This window comes from Equus asinus, chromosome 10, assembly GCF_041296235.1.
Source record: "Equus asinus isolate D_3611 breed Donkey chromosome 10, EquAss-T2T_v2, whole genome shotgun sequence".
Classification (NCBI taxonomy): Eukaryota; Metazoa; Chordata; class Mammalia; order Perissodactyla; family Equidae; genus Equus; species Equus asinus.
In genome coordinates this window covers 91,085,268-91,108,164 of record NC_091799.1, presented here as the reverse complement: position 1 = coordinate 91,108,164, position 22,897 = coordinate 91,085,268, and the positions used below count along the sequence as shown (strand labels likewise).

The window sequence follows — 22,897 nt, the reverse complement described above, 5'->3', positions numbered from 1 at the left end:
AGCATTCAACACTTTTGTTCTTCTGCTTTCCTGAAGCACATTTCTCCTTAACATCTGTGACACTCTACAGTTCTAGTTTTCTCCCACCTCATAGCTTGTTCCTTCTTAGCTTCCTTTGTTGGCATTTTCAAAGAGGATCTAGACAAGTGATTCCCAAAGTTGACTACATACTGGCATCATATGAAAAGTTAAAAAAAAACAGAAAGGCTGAAGCCTAGGGGGCACCTAAGAGATTCCAATTTAATTGTTCTGAGTTTAGACCTGAACAAAAGAATTGATTAAATTCCTCCTGTAGTACTTTGCAATCACGGTTAAGAACCATTGTTTCTGGCTGTGTTTATCCAGGTTTTTCTCATCCCAGGTAATTTCATCTACCCGTTTGACTTCATTTACTATCTTTATGCTAAACATTCTTTATATTTCAACTCCAGTATATATATGTATTTTGAGTCTCATTCATACTTGGTAAAACATTATCTTATTCCAAAACTTCACTTATATATCTCTAAGCTATCTCAGCCTTGACATATTCAAAACTGAGTTTACTGACTTGCCATGCCCCTAGAAGAAGACTTCTAATATCCACTGTCTCAGCAGTAGTATTACCATCTCACCAGTTCCAAAAACTAAAATCCCAGTCTCCACAGCAAATTCATTAGTATTGTTGATTTTTCACCTCCTCAATTCATTCAGATCTAACCACACATTGCCGTTTTTCACAATTACCATCGGCACCACCATCACAGAGTCAATGACTCACACTCCTTGTCTGTATCACTACGGGTATTTGCTACCTGGTTTTCCTGTCTCCTCTCCTCACTCTCTCCATTTGCAATCTCTTCTTCATGCTGCGCTGCAAGGATAGAAGGGGTCATTTCTATCTTTCTCAGGTAGAATCTATTTCTTTTGTTATGGAGAAGACTGATGTGAGAAAATATATGAACTTATAGAAAATCTATGAGTGTCAACATGAAAGAAAGAAAGAACTTTTGAAATAGAGATTACTCTTAAGTAGAATAGATAAATGTTATTATATATATATTATATTATATATTATTAGCAACTATTGGTACAGTGCTTTATATTTCCCAGGCATGTTTCTAAGCACTTTCCCATTATTAACTAATTTTATCTTCACATTAAGACTGTCATATAGATACTATTATTATAATTCTCAGTGAGTAATGTCCTACCAAATATTTAATGATCAGATCAAAGGAAGGAGGGAGAACAGATGTAAGTCCTGATTTTTAATGTATGTCAATTTTCTGTGGTGTAAAAATTTCCACCGTGGCTGATTTCAAGCCAACGTGACATCACTGAACACAGAGTTGGAAGGACATGTGCACAATTGTTTCTGAGGATCTGATAGAGCCAGCTCCAGGACATCACTCTACCAGTCTGAAGATAAGGAAATGGTGCATATAACTAGTTACTTACAGGCAGTGAGATGATCCAATGAAGTGGCATCTCTGATTTAAACTACAGTCCCTCATTTGGTCTGCTCATTTCACTTCCTTGGTTTTACTGCCTGAATGTCATTCAAATGGAGACAATATTGGGTCAAAAAATAAGCTCCTTTAAAATGCAAATAATTCAACATTCTAATTTCAGCTACGCTTGATGAATGCAAATTCCAACTAAGGGTGGATTGAGTGGGTTGCCTAGATTTGGGAAAAATTTCTCTTTTCAGTGCTTAGAGAACAAAATCAATGTAGCTATACAGAAAAGAGCATGTAAGAGTTCTGGGAAGGGGATGTGGCTTTAAAATTAAAATGACTTCTACATCTGCACCCAAGAAGGGAAGGAAAATTTATTACATCTCTTTCTATCCTTCCAATTCTCCTTTCCTTATTACGTAGCTACCAGCTTTCAAGTACAGATTGTTATGTTGAATACTATAGTTCTACTAACTTGAAGGTTCAATAAACACATACCTGTATTTCCTTGAAAAATAATTGCTTTTTATAGCATATATTTTTTCAAGAGATTGCGTTGGAAATTCCAACCAAACCAATTCCAAATGAGCTATGGAACACAACCCACTTGCATTAATTAACGAATGCCAGAATAAAGTGTTTCTGATTCTCAAAAATATGTATGCTTAAAATATGTGATTTATATAACCACTATCCCATTACATAATAGTAAATGTGATGGAGATCTTGGCAAGAGTTCACCTTTCCAGTGCATCAATAACTTTCCATTGTTTACCTATTTTATGGAGTACATTAATATTCCTTAAAACCTCCATTAAATATGGAAACCTTTCTTTGGTCTTTGTCCATGTATCTAACAAAATACGGTAGGTAGATAGTTCTCAGTGATATTGCCCAATAATTTCATGAAAATATGCAACACTAGAAGTCTTATTATAAATTATAAATAAATTTGACACCTTGTAAACTAAGCTCCTGAAAAATGTTTGGAATTCAAATTCACCTGGGAATATTTATTTACCCAAAGCTTAGAGTTTCAGCAGATTTTTTCTGAAACATTATGAGAGTAGTCTGGAAAGTGAAATTTAGTAACAGTCTCTTCCCACTTAATATTTTGGTTTCTTTTAGCCCAAACTAATTCTTTTGGTAGCATTCAATTCATTGATCTACAAATTTTATTTCTGAATATTCATCATATATTCATGTATCATGTATATACACAATGGTTGAAATTTTCTGTCGTCTGTATTATATAATTTGAATACTCTCTGTGCCTTTTCTATTTTGTTGCTTATGCTTAAAATGTTTCACTTGCCTACCACTCCTCATCTCTCTCTATATAAATTCTATTTCCCATTCTTGCAGGGCAACTTAAAGCCATTTCTTGATGAAAATTTTTCTTGTCTTTGGGCTTCCACTTTTCACAATTCTATGCATGCAATCCTTTAAATAATATACCACATTTTTGCAATGACCTAAATATTTCAATACACATTTGCTCTCCCACTGACTAAGTCTTGCTACAGGTTTCAGAAATCAAAGTGGATGTTATTTTCTCCAAAATCCACTCAGATCTCCTCTGTAATGATTTGGGTGTCCTTATACATTTACATGTCATTGTGTGCATTTCTCTATCATCTGATTTTAATTAGTATGATTGCCCATTAACTTAAGAGTCTCCCCATTATACACTGGGCTGCTTGAGGGAAGAGGTTAAAAATTTGTATCTCCTATGCATTACCAAAAAAGTAATGTAGTCTTTTTTATATTTACCTCAATAAAACTAGTGATCAATGAAACATTACTCATTAATGATATAATTTTTTGTGTTTGATATCTTTTAATAAAACAAATTTCTTATGTATCAAATGTTTTGTTTCCATGGTTTTTATTATGGCTTAAATTTGGTTTAGTTCTCATAAAGGTATACTTTATTTATTTATTTATTTTTTTGAGGAAGATTAGCCCTGAGCTAACATCTGTCACTAACCCTCTTCTTTTTGCTGAGGAAGACTGGCCCTGAGCTAGCATCCGTGTCCATCTTCCTCTACTTTATATGTGGGATGCCTGCCACAGCATGGCTTGCCAAGCGGTGTGTAGGTCCAGACCCGGGATCCAAACTAGTGAACCCCGGGCCGTGGAAACAGAACATGCAAAGTTAACTGCTGCATCCCCAGGCCAGCCCCAAAAAATACTTTAGAACTCCAATTTCCTTGCCTATATAAACGTTAAGACCAGTAACAAGGCAAATATGAAAAAGAGAAACTTAAATCACGTGAAATAAACAGTGAATTTAAGAGCTTTCACAATTTTCTAATCTATGATTAAAATTTGCCGCCGTTAGAAATCTATGTATTAAAGGTTTGAGGTGGTTATATTTAAGGTTCTCTTCGTATCTCTGTTCATTCCCCTTCCTGTATTTCCTCATACACAAAATTTAAAGAGAGTTGTGTCTTCTTTAATCTGATTAATTTTATCCATGTCTCAGACCTCATTTATCACCTCTGTTTGTCTCTTAGAAATACTGCTTCGACCCTGACTTCTTTTTGAGGATCCTTGGATTTCCAACCCTCTGCTCTCACCTCCACTCAAATTTCAGCATATTAACAGAGAACCCATCTTCCTGTTTAAATCACTTCTTCACATGCTCTTTATCTTACTTACCTCTGGATCCAATAGATTGCAAAGTCCTTTCCGTTCTGCTACTGAAACATCTCTCAATTCTGACTCCACTTCTCTATTCCAAACAATTGCCTTGGCTTTGCTCCATATCTACTCTCTATTTCAGTCTTTACCAAGTTATTAAAGTTATGTTTTTAACATATTTATGTATGATATTGCCCCTCTACTCAAAAGCACAAGTACATATTTAAATATAAGTTTATATTTCAGGATTATGGCAGTCTGTAATCAACATCTTTTTTTCAATCTGTTAAATTCTTATTGCACATTTCTTCCCAAATGCTGTGTTCTTCATAAATATTTTCCTAATAATCCCTGTTAGATCTAATTACCATATCCTATTTATGCCAATAGTTATTCTGATCATAGTCCTATTTTGGAATTTTATTGTGGTTATAATATATTTATATATCTAGATATTTGTCTTATGGAGTGCATTATTGGCTGTGAAAAGTAACTATGTATTAATCAATTCATCTCTCTTAAGAATCAAGAACAAGTGTCAATAAATATATATATATATTTGATTATATAAAAATTGCAGGAATTTTTATTTGGCTATTAATGTCACATCAAGCAAATAGGACTTCATAGATTAGCTTAATCTTACAAGAGTCTTTTATCCAGGCCAAAGTAAAATGAAATCAGAATATTGAAATTTAAATCAATACAGTTGTTGTAAATGGCCAAGGTTAGAGACAATATTGTTTTGGTGTTAGAATTATTTTGTATTCCCCTCTCAAGAATTTTTTTGGCGTTACAAGTTTTGAAACTGATTTTTCCATGTTCGTAAAATGTACATAATCTATCCTAAGATTTTGATTTTTTTTTTCTGTTGGTAAGACCAGCTATGAATGTAGGCATGAGCTATTTCTTGAGCTATTTCTCTATTCAATTTATGTTTGGTTGTATGTTAATTGGGAATTCTGTTAAAGCAAAAGCAGAAGTGACAAAGGAATAATATAAGAAGGGAATATAACACACTAGGTGGAGAGATACAAAGGAGATACGGGGATGAGGTTGAAAGGAGGGAGGGAGGAAAACGTGGAAGTGGGGAGAAGAGAAAAGTAAACACTTTGACGGCTAGATACTTCAATTGTATTATTTTACTTAAGTCTCCCAGAAGCACAGTATATTATTATTAAGACAGCTATATAACTTATTATCCAAACAGAGCCACCTTTGAGAGTAAAAGGAATCACTACTAGTAATTAATTTGGGACCACAAGTGTAAACTGGAACTATCTAGGAAACCAGGATATGTGGTCACCCTATTTACTATCTTAATCTGATGGTGTAAAAACATGAGACAGTGCGAGTTTGTTTAGCTTACTCAGGCCCCAGAGACTAAATGGTAGAGCTGAGCTTTCCATCAGTACCTTCCCCAAAGCCGAGGCTCTCTCTGTTCTACAAATCACTTTACAAACACAAGAATACCCACAGACACTTGAAGAGAATGACTTCTCAGCTTTGATTAGTGGAGCAGTGGGTTGAATGCCCCACGTTTCCATTCAGGGCTCCTCCTCCTACCAAATGGCTCAATTCTGGTGTTAGAAGAAGCAGTAATCTATATTTTCATAAACATGAATATTTAAAAATCACAGCTTTAACGAGTTACCCCATTATGTTCTGCAGGATCACACATGTAACTACATAGTATCTGCTCCCATCCCTTACTATCTCTTTTACTTTCAATTTCCTCGTTTAAAAGTTGTATAAATAAACAAAACCTACTCATAAGGATTAGAGAAGTTAATATCCAGCTTTAATGGTGCCTTTACGTAGTACAGGTGCAACAAATGTTACCTGCTCTTCTCACTGTTATCATCACCATGCTCTGTAAAGAGAAGTGGCAAGTGGACCACCTAGGGAAAAGCTTGGACCTGGCTAATTCAGTTCTAGCAGGCAAACGCAGAAAAGTAGACTGAGAACTTGTGAACTTGAAGAGTGAATAAGTGAAAAAGAGGTATGTATGGATTGCAGCCAGAGGCCTAGAGGTTTTATTATTACTTAAGTCAGTTCAGTTCTGTTACTGGTATCTACTTCCTTGCTCTGATTGACAGGAAGTTGTTACAAGAGATATTTTTCTCCTATTTTGGCAGGAAAACTAGAAGCTGTGGATGAGGAAACTCTCGCATTTAGATTTTCTTATGTATTAAGTTATTTGTCTGTTTAGGAACCTATAAGTTTTATTATATTATAGGTAAATTCTCACATTTGAGTTGTGGATTATACAATGCCAACACATTCAAGCCACCTACATTTTAATTTTTCAAAATGCATCATATCTGAGCTGGAAAGTACACAGATTAATATTAACAAATATTTTAAATATTTGTAGGGCCTATAATCTTTAGACACTATTATTATTGTTGGTTATGTTGGTAAGCTTAAGCACATATTTTTAATATCACTTCAGTTTAAAACTTTGTTTAATGTGGTTCATGAAAATAATTTAAAACTAAGAGTCAGATTTCCTAAAGACCCATAGATGTTGTAGCTCATAAGCTCAGTTCTTCTGCAAATTGGGTAAGGAGGCCTTAGAGCAACCAGGCCACAATCTTTGCCCTTTGCCAGATATGGAAAATGACCAAGTGAGTCGTCAAAAGGTTTCAGCATTATTTAAAAAGATTCGTGCTCTCATTAGCAAAACACAATGTATTATTAATGTGACAATCATAGCAATGAGAAATGATTTTAAAATTATGTTTTTTGTTTGCTTACGTCTGCCTACATAGAGTCTAGTGAAACTCGCTATTCCCTTCTCATGAGTGAATCTCAGAGTTTTCACTGAGCTTGCATTGAAATTGGCTTCAGTTCAGTTTTAGACTCAAAGCATCAGTATCTGACATTTGCAAGCTCTTTGGAAGACTTTAAACAAGACATATGACTGTATGTGAGTGTTTAATTAAAAAAATGCTTTTCAAAAGACTTAGTTTAAAATGAGTAAATTTTCATACTCACTCTCCATCCAAATATATCTGTAGGAATAGGATTTTGCATGAATAAAAATAATTCTCATGAGACACGATAATTAACTCATTACCTCTATTTAGTGAATAATGAGAATGCCTTCTCAGAGAACAAACACTTGCTGCTTCATCACAATAACCCAGTGATTTCCAAATTTTCCCTGCAAGCTCCCTATGTCAGGATCTACCAGAACACTTATTTAAAATTCAGACTTCTGGATCCAAGCTATGTCAATTGAAACAGAACTTCCATCACCCGGGGCACAGGATCCCAAGGGACTCCTAAGACAAACACAATTTGAGAACCACTGGAAGAACAACTTGCGAATATGACGCAGATTATTATTTGCCTGCCTTGTCTTCAGGAAATAGTTATTTCTTATTCGTTTCTATTGAAGTAGACAAAGACCCATTTGGGAATTAAACCAGAAGCGTTTATTCCATTTAGTAAAAAGCTAGTCTTATAATGTGCCCTGGCTTATTTTTCAAGAATAGGAATAGAGTGTTCAAAACTGATGACTCATGCCTGCAACCGATATGAGACCGAGCTAATAACTGAATATAAGCTCTTTCTTTAACTTTTTTTAAATCTCTTAGATTTACAATTCATTTTTTATGCTTATTAAATGTTTCCCACAAATGAGGAGTGTATGTATATATAATATATGTAAATATGTGTATATAATATATATAAATATGTATATATATGTAAATATGTGTATATAATATATATAAATATGTATAATATATATAATTGTCATATATCATACATACAATATCAAAAGTCTACTTGTCTAATTTTTTTCTTATTCCTTCATATCTTTGAGAGGTACTGATCTAAAAGGTCATATATTAACATGTAGTATCTACATAATCTGGGTTAACATATGAATAGCACATAAAACACTGGCTCTGAAAATTACATTCTCTCTCTGGAGACTTCTGAGAAACAAGCAAGCCCGTATAATCCCTAGCCTAGGTAAGGCTGTTGTCCAAGGATGCTAGAAAAATGCTCTCTATCTCAAATTACTTAAATAATAGTAAAAATTGAATTGTGGGAATTAACATGTGTACCAAAGTTGATGCTAAATAAGCACCAGTACTAAATTTGAGAAATATAAATAAATATGACTTTATTTCAACACATTACTACATTAGTAATTTTATTACTATTTTAAACCTCTACCAATTAAGGAAAGCCTTAACTTGCATCTGTAGTTAAAACTTCTATATTAAATATGTTTTGTACTGATAACTTTGGAGACCAAATTGGCCCACACTACCCTCCCAAGCTCAAATATCTGAATGAAGCTGAAGTAGGAATCCTCATCTAAATAGTAGTGGATTTCACATAAGACCCGTTATGTTAGCCAAGTTTCCTCTGGGATTTCTTTCAGAGTAATTTCTGGAATTACTCTGATAGTGATAGCCACCATATTCTCTTTTCCATCCCTTCACCTGAGATAACGTATTGGAGATAATGATAAGAGCAGAAATTCAGCCTTTGCTTCATCCTTAGAGGAATCATTTAGGAATATGCTGGGGGTGTTTTTGGTTATGTTTGCACTACTCCTGCAGGTAGTTGATAGGAACCAGGAAGTAGGAAGGATTTAGGTAGCAAGTAGGCCAGTAGCCAGAGTCTCTAAGTGAGTTGGGAAGTGAGAGTTATATAGTATTCACTCCCTCACAGTAACAGAAGGAGATTGGGAAGAAAACTGAAGCCATACTCACCATATTTACATATTCAGGCACATCCTGGGTAGCAGATTGCCTTCTGCACTCAAGGTTCAGGGAATATTTTTTCCTATCATATTATTTAATGATTTTGAGACTATGACTTTAGCTCTATAAAAATCTATGCAAAGTTGTGATATGTGTACATAAACTTAAATCACGGAATCTGTATCTTTAATGGTCAATCTCAGTCATCCCCATGACCATCAAACATTGAACATCTGAAAGAATGTGAGGGTACATATTCTATGGCTGGATCCCAGTAACTGTTAAAATTCAATCAGCCTTTAGTTCTGTATTCAGAGTGACTTATTACATGGTTTTACCATGAAAATTTCAGTATAGAAGCTTACAATTTTCCAGGTATAACGATGCTAAATGGTAAACAAAGATAGACTTTGTGGCTCCACCTGGATATAATTGAGTTCATGTTGATTCTAATAAAAATCTGTAAAAATTATATATTGTAAAGAATATTTCTTTAAATAAATGATATGTTGTAAATTTCAAGAGAGTAAAAGAGCCAATCTTAACTAAGATTACGAGAAAATAATGACAGAAATGACATAATGAAAAGAGGAAATATATTTTAAACACATCAATATTTTCCACTAAATAAATGTACAGATATCAACATTTATTTAATTAATAATTCAACAATTAATCTAAGCTTCCTGTATTCTTTCTATGTCATGAATGTGCAACAGAAGAAAGACTATATAGATGCATATATACATTTTTTATGCATGGATCGGTGGTCTCATTTGCGTAAAGTAAAAGATCAAATATTGCTCATTGTGCAGTAGACATTTTGGTTGATGCATTTAATGCTTTAATTTTACTTAGCTTATTTTTATATTAATTTCAAGACAATAGACTTTTTTCGTGAGTTGAAGCATAACATTTACAAGTGTTTTATTTGTTAAGTTAACAAATATAACGTGGATATGATTATATCTTTTATATAATAATTTTATCACGCAAATAGTGTATGATTGACTTGTAACTGAATCAGCATTCCTATTGCTAGAAATAGTCTTATAAACATATTTGGTAGGTATTTGATTAAAACATACTTTAAAATATTGTTTTGTTTATGATTAAGAAATTTTCTACACTTGAATTTATTTACCATGTCAACTGTTCTCTTACTCTCCCATTATATTGATAAAGAAAGAAAAGAGAAATAAGTAATTTTTTACTCTTCCTATAAGTTATCTCTTTTCATGCAAATTTGTGTATGATGTACTTTATTTCACTTGTCATTTTCTTATTCATTACAAAATTATTATATAGAAGAAAGAGACCAAGTGAGAGAAGTACGAATATTTTTCCTAATGTTAATTAACCACATCACTTAATTGATTTGATCTCATACTGTGTAATTTAGATCAGCTTGTTAGGTGTTTTTTTTCATTTAAAATTCAAGTAATGGAAACCATCAGCATTTTTCTGTAGCTTACTTCACAGATGGAGATCCTCTACAGATATCCATGATTATAGGAGATGGTAGCTTTATAACTATATGGAACAGATTTTTCAAAGAAAATATTTTGCCTTTATGTGACTTCAGGTAGAGCTCTTTTACCATGCCAGGCATTATTTCCATTTCCAAAACTGTATTACTACCTGCAGTTGTGGACAGTTTTCTCGATTATCTGGGTTACCTTTTGGGCCAAACACAGGCATCAAAGGCAGATTGTCTTTCAAGGAGATTGATAAAAGGTTAGAGTTCTGAAGTCCCCGTGTAAGATTAGTCTTGGTTCTCTCATCTGGTGGCTGTGTGAGCTTGGACAAATTACTGAATCTTCCTTAATAATATAGCTTTGCCATTTTATTTGTAAAATTGAGCAAATACTATATAGTCATTGTGAGAGTTAAGTGTGAATATATACGTAAATCACTTTGCATAGTGCCTGACACATAGTAATTTGTTAGTCAATATCATTGTCACCATCATCATATCAGATTGGCAGGAAGTTCTGATATCTCAGGAATCATCTATTTTGCGACATTGAAACAGCAAACTATTTAGACTTTCATGATACAAATGTGTATGGCATTCAATTTTCTTTTCATCTCTAACAGATTTATAAAAGGAAATGGATGGACATGTGTACTTAACAATGTCTCATATGCATATGTACACACACAAAGCCAAAAAAAATGAGTAGTGAATGTTAGGAAATTATCTCCTGCATTTTTAAGCAATGAAAAATGTAGCTCAGGAAGGAAGACTTTTTTGTTCAACATAATTGCTTAACAGGCATGAACAAAGACAGTTAGTTATGGGGAATTCTCTTTTAACTTATTTATGTATGAAATATATTTTTTTGACTTTTACATTCAAACGGCTATTATTTTAGTTTGTAATTTTATGTCATATTTGCAGTTTAATTGCCCAACATGAGAAATATTCCTGCCAAAAGAGCGTCAGCTTCTAAAGAGACGGCTGTTCTGTTTATAAATGTATTCCGTCTTTTCCTCTGAAGGGTGTAATTCAAAATGACAGTACAGTAAAAAGGGCTTGACATGAAGGCATGTAAAATTTCAAGGGGATTAATTTTTTATTCATGCAAAATGTGAAAACCCTCTTTTTTCTCACGATTCAAAAATCTCTCTCACCTATTATAGTTTCAGACTATAGCTCAAATATGCTACTTGGTATATTTCTTCTGTTCTCTCATTTCTCTGTTTATAGTCACAATTCAACATATGTCACGTGACTTTTATTGCAGATGTGTTCTAAAAAAATATGGCTTTAGAGTGGCAGGTAAAAGAAAAGAATAACTTTTCACTTGCATATTATGTTAAAATTAAGGAATTTGATCTTCAGAGCAAAAGAAAAAAAACCTCTGTCACTTAATTTTGTTGACCTTGGGTGAGTTATTTAATCTTTCTAAGCAAGTTATTTAATCTCTCTGAGCCTCAGTTTTCTTAATAGTAAAATGTGGAAAACAGAGATTTCAGTATGTTGTTGTGAAAATAAAATAAGATAATGATAAAGTTCTTGACACAGCATGTAAATGCTCTAAAAGTTCCAGTACACAAGTCCCCCACAAGCTTATCTAGAGGGTTTCATCTAATTACCCTTAGATCTATGGATTCAAGCTTGAATAAACTCCAAACAAGCCTACTGCTTTATCCAGATTCGCTTTTCATTACGTAGACTCTAGAAGTGATCTTCCTGTTTCAGTGTCCCTGGAGCACACCATCTTGCTTTCCTAAGCATACTCTAGTTTCTCTCCCATTGAGATGCATTTATTTTCCTGTACTCCAGTCTACTTGTCTGCATCCCTGTCCAAATTTTTACGAACCATCCTTCATCCATACACACAGGGCTGTATGATTCCACTGGCTGAATTTTATATTCCTCATCTGAAACATCTCCCTATCATCCTTGTGAATAAGAATATTGACACTATCTAGGAATATTCCTGCTCTTTCCTGTACTTTAGACTGAACATATTTTATACACGTAAAACCGAAAACAGCAACCAAGTTTACAATGCTATCTTTTATATAAAAGCAGAGTCATTTCCCAAACTATCCTCCTCAATTGGCTATTACAACTTGCCACACATAAGTAGCACAAAAAAAAAAATTAGTGCTTTTTGAGTTGGGAACATATTCTCTACTAATGCCATATGCTAGAGAATCAAATGCATTATTTCTTTCTCCTTTTGAATATTTATTTATATTTTTTCTGTTTCCCTTAATAGCAAAGTAGGGGAAAGTGTTGCTCTAAGACTCTGTTATTAATCATAACATATTGTATACTAGCCAATTGTCACATAATTTCCATTTGCTAAAGTATGATTATTTCGAATCACCACTCATAACTTTTGGCCATCAGACTTTCTGCTCACCGAGTAAAAGTATTTCCATTGAAAAATACAGGTTGATGATTTTAAGAAAAAAATGACAAAATAGTAAAATATGAAAAACCATATAGCAAAAGGAATAAAATGTCCACTTAGTTAAGCATTCTCAGTGTTATACACTTGAGTAAGTGAACTCAACTCTCCTTCTGAAGTTGGAGGAGAAAAATCATTTTGTTTTGGTTTTTTAAACTGTCGATGCAAATGAGTAGCTAGCGATTTAATCAAATTCTTTATATAATCAGTGACAGAAACGTTCAGTTTCTGTATTGTAAGTCCTAGGAATGCTAAACTAATCCTTGAAAATGTACCAGAAACCGAACAGGTACTGATTGGTGTTAAATGTAATACTTAAAAGGAAACTAGATATAACACAAGTGAGAAGTATTCATTTTCAATAAGAAACAGAGTTACAGAGAAGATACAGGTGTGAATCATTCTATTATCATAGAAGCAGTAGCAATTTTCACCAATTGCGAAACTAAAATAAAATAAAACTAAAGTAATGTAAATAGCGTCATTGTAATTATCATCTGATACACGGAAGTATATGAAAAGGATTCAACACATATAATCGCTAAAGACAAGACAGAGAAGTCTTATGCTAATGATATGATATAGCAAATAATATTATGGCATATGTGTCATAAATATGAGTCCTAAATTACATTGGAATTTTTATATTTATATTACTTTTTCAATTAATAAGAAATTACAGCAAGGTTTCCACCTGTTGTGAATATTTTACTTTAATAGGAATCAATAGCATAAAACTCATTGTCCAGTTATTGACTAATTTATATTATTTTCTGTTAAAGTCACATTGTACATGATTCTAATGGAAAATTAAAATTATGAAGTCATTTAATTTTTATCCATTAGCTTCTGCTTCCTAAAGACCAAGTGTCTGGAAAATTATTACAATTCCTATGACATTCAATGAAACGTAAGCAGTTTTTTTTAAAGCTGCACTAATTTAGACTGAACAGGAGAAAACGTACTTTTGGGGAACCGAGGTGGATTGTCATTGACATCAGTGAGGGTGATGTTGACTACTGTTGTTCCAGCTAGCCCTCCTAGTTGTCCGCCCATATCCTTGGCTTGGATGAGGACTTGGTATTGTTCTTTGACTTCCCTGTCCATGTTTGGCAAAGCTGTTCTAATAATACCTTAAGGGAAAAAAATAATAAAAGATAAATATCACAAAAGTTGTGTTTTCTAAAATAAAATAGTCCACAACAAGAAAATGATTTTATCTAGATTCACTAGCAAAGACATGCTAACAAAAATTGTGTGTTTTTTAAAAAGTGAAACACCCCAGATTTCCAATGGTTAGAATATAATTAAATACATTATACATATAATGAACAGCCATATAACGAAATGCTGTATAGCATTGTGGAATATGGCTAAAGAACAATGTAACAACTCTAAAACATGGTCCTCATTCATTAAGTCAGTCAGGTTAGACATGATTTACACAGAATAATCCTAGCTTTAAAAGAGAATGAAATTGTTAAACAATATAGATAAAAATATGTGTACTAAAAAAATTAAGTGGTTACATTGAGTGTCAGATTTCTAAAGAATGCCATTTTCCTCTTCATTATCTTTACATTCTAGGATAAATATATTACTTCACTTTTTTAGAACATGGAATATCTCCTTTGTGTATTTTATTTTGTCTTTCAGGATTCCTCTCAGTTATTTTAGCCACAGAATTTTTCACTTAGATTTCATTAAGCTTTCCCATTGTAAGGACATTGTCTCTCTTGTCACCAAGATACTCCAGCATCTAGGATAGTGCCTGCCATTTAAAATGAACTCAATAAGAATGTGGTGACCAACTGACTAGTTGAATGACTGGCTGAATGAATGAATGAATGAATCTATAGATAATTAAATTTACGGTTCTGAATCATACAGCACATATGCATATTTACATATCTGACTCATTTTCTTCCCTTGCGCCTAAATGTAGAGCTAAGTTATATTTATATTTATTCAGAGTAAAATAACTAAAACCTTCTCTACTTGTTGCAAGTACAATTATGAATAAATTTTATACCAAATTCCAATCTGTAGTCAACGGTTTTAGGAAGAGATCGCCAAGCATTTGTCTTAAACCCATGTGTCTTAGATAGTGTTGTTTCTTAAATAAAGTAGCATATATAAATAACAAAGATCATATCAACCATCAACACAAAGTATAGCACCCAAATCGTAGACTGAATATGCATCCTCATTTTATCTGCACTTTCCACTATCAACTTAACCATCTAGAATTTTTGGAATTGAATCTAGGGAATCAGGCAGACTACCAAGTTCAATGTGATAAGAGAAATCTTCAAATACTGTGGTCTACTGAAAAAGCCTGGGAAGAAAAATCTCCTTTTCAAGAAGTTGCTTTTTCATGCTCATCCATTGTTTAGTAATTGCCTAACATTTAAAAACAAATAAGCAAAAATGGACTGCACGGTCTTGAGTAAGGAGAAAACTTGCAAAGCACTGGGCTAATGCACTGCAACAATAGAATGTAACCAGCAGCGGAAATGCTACATTCTAATATTTCAGTTCTCAGGTTTAAGTTCATGTGTCTATCTCTATTTTCAGTATTTGTATACAAAGATACAGTGACAGGCTTGTATAATAATAGCTGAAGCCTAAAAAGAAAAAAACCCCACATGTTTCATAAAATAGTATAAATACTCCACAAACTTAATTCATTTGAAATATTTCTTAAATAAATTATATTTATTGGATGAAAAGAGTAGATAGGCAAGTATACATTGAAACCTGTTATAATTTGAGTGTCTTGTACCTGATGAACTTTCCAACATTAATCAAGACAATTAGAGTGAAAACAAGAATGAGTAAAATAATCAGATTTTGTTTCTGCCAATATACGTGGACATGTATGGTTGAGAGAGTTATAAACTTAAAATGATATATCAAGAGACACTAATCTGCCAGGGGCTACATTCTCCCTTTGCAATCACCCTCATGTGTGCAAGCCCCCCCAGATTTGGTGCATCTCAGCTAATTTTGTAAAATCATAAAACATTACATGTGATAATCAAGGATATGGTTTTACAGAGTTATTTCTTGAATTGAGTGTTGAATTGCATGATTGAGACATGGGACAATAAATTCAGTCAACACTTGTACTAAAATATTCACGCAGGTGCTGCTATTAGGTTTGAGGTTATAATGGTTAATACTCTTTCATTGGCCCCTCCGTTTTCACTTTGTATACTTTTCTGGACTTCTCTCTGCTCTCCCGCTTCTGGTTGCTAATTGGCAGGAGATTGGATGGTATAAGGGGAATGAGGCTGAGTTTTCTTGCCGTGGATCCCCCATAAGCCACACTGTCCCCGGCCATAGTCCCTCACTGAACACATGCATGTGTCTCCGGGCCCCCCCTCATTCCTTCAGCCCTAGTGTGGTGACCACAGCTACTTGTTATTCCTTCTCCAGATTCTGCCCTATCCCTTATAGCTTCCCTGAAGCCTGCTCGCACTTTCACAAAGAGTCTTTTTATTAGCTAATTTCAAATTGCCCAATTGGGTGTCATCTGTTTTCATCTGGAATAATAAATTATAGAGTCTCTGTACAAGGTTCTTTCATAGAATGTACACTTAATAGATATGTGTTCATGTGGAGTGGTGAAGAGACCATAAAGAGGCACTTAAATAATTAAGATAATTTCAGATGGCGATTAGTGTTATGAGAAAATGAAATCAAGTACATTTGCAGATGGTGTCAGGAAGGTTCTTTCTGAAGAAAAGCTTTAGAGCTGTGATCCCAGAGAAGTGGAGGAGGCAGAGCTGAAAACACAGGGAAGAGCATCCTAGGGAGGGAAAACAGGAAAGCACTGCTTCTTCAAGGCGCACAAGAAAGCAGCCAGAGGCTGATATGGCTGCAGCATATCTACCACTATAGGGAAGGATGATGTAAAATAAGACCACAGAGTGGGAAAGAAGAAGTAACATAGTAGTTTTCAAAGATAAATCAGCCCTCTGAGGAAGCATCTTGAGACTCAACAAATGAGACTACATCAAACTACAAAGCTGCACAGCAAAAGAAGCAATCAACAAAATGAAAAGGCAACCTATGGAAGGGGAGAAAATATTGGCAAATCGTATCTCTTATAAGGGGTTAATACCCAAAATATAAAAGAACTCAGGCAGCTCAATAATAAAAAACCAAACAATCTGATTAAAAAATGGGCAGAAGAACTAAATAGACATTTCTCCAAAAAAGTCATGGCCAATACTTACATGAAAAAGTTGGTTGACATCACTAATTACTAGGGAAATGCAAATCAAAACCACAGTGAGATATCATCTCATACTTATTAGAACGGCTGTCGTCAAAATTCCAAGAGATAACAAATGGTGATGAGGATGTGGAGATAAGGAAACCCTTGTACACTATTGGCGAGAATGTATATTAGCACTGCCACTATGGAATACCATATGAAGGTTCCTCAAAAAATTAGAAGTAGGACTACCATATTATCCAGGAGCCCCACTTCTAGGTATATATCCAGAGGAAATGAAAGCAGGATCTCAAAGAGATATCTGCACCTCCCTGTTCATTGCAGCATGATTCACAACAGCCAAGGTACGGAAACAACCTAAGTCAACAGATGACTGGACAAAGATGTAGTATATATGTGTGTGTGAGTGGGGATGTGGGGTTGGGGAAATGGGGGAGATGCTGGTCAGAAGGCACAAACTTCCAGTTATAAGACACATAAGTTCTGGGGATCTAATGTATAGCATGGTGATTGTAGTGAATATTACTGTATTATACACTTGAATATTGCTAAGAGAGTAGCTCTTAAAAGTTCTCACCACAGAAAAGAAATGGTAATTATGTGATGTGATAGAGGCTTTGGCTAACACGTTGTATACTTTAAACTTACACAATGTCATATTTCACTTATATCTCAAGAAAGCTGGAAATATGTTCATTATTATTTTGAGACTATTAGAAAGATAGATAGATAGATGATAGATAGATAGATATAGAAAGATAGATGAACAGTGGATGAATGGCTCTATCTTCCATTCACTGAAGATTAGAGTCCAAAGGAGCCCTAGGCCACTAGTTTGTTCTTAAAAGAGCAGCCATGGTGGTGAGGTCAGAGTATGAACCAGGTCACAGTGCCCCTCTACTCTGAAATGCTCAGAGACTGTCCAGGTCACTCCGGGTAAATGCCTTACACAATCCCCACCTTCCCACTTAACTCCCTGAGTTTATCTTCCCTAGCTCCCTCCTTCATTCACTAGAGCTTTGCACACTCTCTTCCCTTTGCCAGAAATGTTCTTCCCAAGGTTTACTCAAGAACGACTCTTCCACTTCCTTCATATCTGTTCTCAAAGTCATCATCATAGGACTTTGTTGGTCATTCCATCTAAAATTCTATACTGAATTAGTTTCCTGTTGCTTCTGTAAGAAATTACCACAAACTTACTGATCTAAAAATAACACAAACTTATTATCTTACAATTCTGAACATTAAAAGTCCAACATGGGTCTTGCTGAACTAAAATCAAGGTGTTGGCAGGATGAATTCCTTTCTAAAGACTTTATATCTTCCAGAAGATGCCTAAACTCTCTGACTTCTGCCTGTCTTCCCTCATCTTCTAAGGTAGCAGCATAGCATCTTCAAATCTTTCCTGGGCTCTGACTCACCTGCATCCCTCTTATAAGAACACATGCAATTAAATTTAGCCCATTCAGATAATGCAGAATAATCTCCCCACCTCAACTTCAAGTGATTAGCAAACCTTAATTCCATTTGCAAATTTAATTCCCCATCATGATGTTACATAGCATATTCACAGGGTCCGGGAACTAGGACACGGACGTTTCTGGGAAATCATTATCTTGCCTACAACAGATATGTCATATCCCAGCATGTCATTTGCCTTTTCTCTATTTTATAATTTCCTCCTTAGCCCTTATTGCTATTCAAAACACCATATATTTCATTTATTTATTCTGTTTGTTTCGTATTCCCCAAAACAGAATGTATATTCCTGAAGATGGGGTTTTTTCTTTATTTTTTTCTTCCCTGTAGGATATCTATTTCTAGAGTAATGCCAGGAATATAGTAGGTACACAATAAATATTAGTGAAATAAATGAATTAACATCTAACAACAGTTTAGGTAACATGTGGCAAAGAACATGTATCTTTCAAGACAGAATATGATTTAATATATTACTAGTAATCTTGGATATTATTGACCAAAATACTCAAGATGTAATTTTGAGTAAGATGGAGTTGTTAGTTTAGACCTATGTGAATACTGTGTGTATAACTAATGTATTATGAAAAAAAACCCAACTTAGTTAAAGGTTATTTTCTCACCTGAAAATGATCTCTTTTAGTAGATCACAGACTCTAGTGTTGGCCATGTCGTGGTTAAACTTTTAAAATGATTTGAAGGAAGCATTAATGCACAAATCTGTTGGGAATAGCTAATAGATGGCAGGATAGTAAAATAATGATAGTTAAAGATGGGAACCTTAACTTTATCTGCGATAACGTAAGTTTCTTTTTACAATTCACAGCTAATTGTGTTTAAAACAGTTATGAGAGATCTGCTTTGCAGAAGTTCATATGAAAAGTTAGAGTTTCATTTCATCACAGTCTTAAAATAGACTAAAATGTGAAGTGGATTGTTTGCAAAGCTAGTGCATTCTTAAAGAATATTAACAAAAATGTGTCCATCACTACACAGATGAAGTATATGGTTTTTAAAAAATTTTTTGCCAATAAGTCTTTTGGAGACAAGAAGAGTTACCAGGTTATTTTCATCAGAAGGAATTCAGAGACCATATGGTCCAACTTCTTACTGATAACATGCCTTAACCATTCTTTAGGATTTGGAAGTCATTTCCTCAGGAGTTCTTGCCTAAGGAAGTTTCTCCTGCCTCCATCAGTCTATATCTAGCACCCAGCCATAGCATGATGTATCATAGATTTTTATCCTATAAAACTCGAATGTAATCTTCAGAGGACCTGATGATCTCCCTAAAATACAGGGATCTACTTGATTCATCTCAGCACCTCGGTAGCAAAGTACCTGTCAGGCCATTGGTTATAAATAAATGTGCATCAAATGAATTAATAATAACCAAATCCAACACCATTAGCTCATGGCTCATCATCTGCTTTAACACTTCCAGCAACATGAAGCTCACGATCTCATGAGGTGCTCCTCTTATTTATGGACAAGTACTAACATCTTTTTTTTTTTTGATATGAAACTAAAATTCTTTATTCCTGTCACTTATATTAGCCATTGACAGCCCTTTCCTCTTGAGCAGCACAGAATACAGCAGTTCCTTTTCTGCATGACAATGCTGCAACTTCCTAAAGGTATGTACCACATCCCCCTGGAGTATTTTCCATTCAAGGACAAACATTCTTAGTTCTAGCTGCTGGTGTGTGCATTCCAGGAGTTCTAAATTAAGGCAAGTGGAGTTCACATAGAATTCTCATGAAGTGTGACAATGCAGAATACAAGGGAACCATCGTCTGCAGTACATTTTTAGTCATGGGACTTCACTACACATGTGTAAAAACTACCCAGTAGGTAACATGTGTTGTTTAAATCTAATAACTTTCTATCTCTCTGACACATCTTTTCTTCCTCATATGAATAAGCGTCTATTGCTTTCCTTGCTCTTGCTATGTCAATAATCAGTCCTTGTCTTATGTAAAAAGTATTAGAGTGACTATTTTGTGTAGGCAAATACTCTTTTAGTTTGCCCTTGAAGAACAAGGAGAATCTATCTTTCTCTCACCAGTACCAATTGAGATATCTGAATCCTGTAAGTCTTTCCTCTGAGTTAATATCAAAAGCATTTTCAAGCCATAAAACATTGTAAGTATTATATAGTACTATATAGCATTAGCTCAAAGTATAGTCTAACCAGTGCTTTAATTTTAATATACGGCTTTCAAAGACCAACACGTTTTTAAAGACCTAGATGAATAAATACCAGTCAGGATATGGGACAAGGTTTCATTTAGGACATCGGCTTGTATTGTTTCTGAATAAAAGGTGATGGTTGGAGTCAAAGAGCAAAAATCTTGAGAAAGCCTCAGTTCTCTCATCAACCATTGTCAGATTTCTGTAAACAGAGGCTGGGAGAGGATCTCTGAGTATGAAATATCAGAATAGTAAATAAAGGGAAAAAAAGAAAATAACACATGCATGCAACTCCATTCTCACTCTATTGTTTTCATATGAATTCTATAAATGCATGTATAAATATATAAAATAAAAACCTATAAATGCACATTGTTTTTAACAATGCACATAAAGGAAAAGATACTGATGACAAAGTTCTGGAGATGGGTAGTAGTGATGATTACACAACACTATGAATGTAATTAATGGTACTGAATTGTACTTAAAATGGTTAAAATGGTAAGTTTTATGTTGTGTCTATTTTATCACAATAGAGAAATGCAAAGTTTATAAATTTAAAAAGATTTTGAGAGAAAGTAATATCATCATGCTTTCTCAAGTAGGGATCAGATCATTTCGAAAAATACACACTATCACCACATGATACACAAAATGATAATATTTAGTTCCCCCTTCAGTCTAGTTTTTGAAATCATTTCAGGAGAAAATTAAATACTTTAAAAGAATTTAAACATAAATTAAGTCATGAGATCAATCACTTATAGTAATTTTGTTTGCCTAAATGAAATTATTCTATTATCAATGCTATGGAGATGTTTAGCATCCTGATTTCAGGCACTGGATAAAATATTACAATGCCTATTGTTTAACATTTTATAGATTATAAGTATTTTCCTAGTGTATAATAAACATTAAGCATAAAAATGTATATAATATAATAATTTAATATGCTAATATGACATTTTTATGTTTTATAAACATTAAGCCTTATCAGTATGAATTTTATTTAATGTTTTATATGTTAAGCTACATTTTTGAGTTTTTAAAATATCATTTGAGGCATATACATAATGTATGTAAATTTCAATTCACAATAAGTAATTTCATAGTTAAGCCAAATTATTGCCAAAGTAGACACTTTTAAAGAGAAATATTATTTCTTGGCTTATTTCATAAAATGCATTAATTTATATTGTTTATAAATAAGCTTGCTGTATTTAATTCGATAGAGATGCTAGGAATGTCAAATAGCAATATCAATAAGGAAATCTTTTTCAGTTTCTCATTCCAAATGAATAATAAATGGTTATATTTATCTCTTCATAAATATTTAGGCACCAGAAGTTTTGATGAGATTCTTCCTTTAAGAATTATTTTAAAATGTATTCTACACTCAAATGGGGAAAATTTTAGATAATATTAGTTTTTCATGCATTTTATTTAATAATAGCAAAAGGAATCATAAAAGGAAGCTATATGGCTGGAACAAATGGAGACTATTTCTGAGAAATTGCAATTATCCTTGATTTTTGATTTACTCTTATCCACCGCAAGGTGATAAATTTGACAAAAAGTCTTCTTAATGGTTTCTGTGCATGAAGAACTAGTTATCATTCTATTAATGAAGTGCCTCATCATCCACTCTTTTCCTGCCTAGTGGTCTGAGGCATTGTTAATATCAAGACTTCTGTCTCCAGTGAAAATCAATGCTCAAAAAATCTATTCCACAGTTTATGCCAGAATTGCCTCACCTTTAGTTCTAAATAATAAGCATCACATCAAAATATACATACACAATTATAAAAGTCATATTATGAACATTCATGCTCTTCTGCAAGATAATACTTTCTAAAGGCATTAGAATTCATCTAAAGTTGATATTGAGCAAGTAAAGTCAAGGGGAGAGCAAGTCTTTTGACTCATATAATTATCTTCTGTCTAGTATTAGTATGACAATAGCAATTATATTCTTAACCCATGCTTTATGCTTATGTTCATCTTTATGTGATTTTATCTTGCTTTTTTTAAGTTAGATATTGGCTCTATTTATAGTTATTTCACCAGTATTAAATCTTTAATCTTTTTTATGCCACATTACTCTGAGTATATAATCTTACCCACTCTGTAGAGTTAATCACTGCAACCCAATAAGTGTACCTCACACTGAACCCCTGTCTTCACCCGTCTCTACACACTCTCCTTTCTCTTTCTTCCATCTCCTCTATCTCTGAG

The 22,897-nt window shown here is 33.7% G+C and overlaps 1 protein-coding gene across 3 annotated transcripts in view; it reads right to left on the bottom strand.

Moving 5' to 3' along the window:
- CDH12 (cadherin 12) overlaps nucleotides 1-22,897 on the bottom strand; it is a 935,429-nt gene that overhangs the window by 69,724 nt on the left and 842,808 nt on the right. For all 3 annotated transcript variants that reach the window (XM_070519843.1, XM_070519842.1, XM_014827976.3), the window contains one exon: nucleotides 13,710-13,877. In XM_070519843.1, the coding sequence (XP_070375944.1) occupies nucleotides 13,710-13,877 (168 nt within the window). The remainder of the gene's footprint in view (nucleotides 1-13,709; nucleotides 13,878-22,897) is intronic.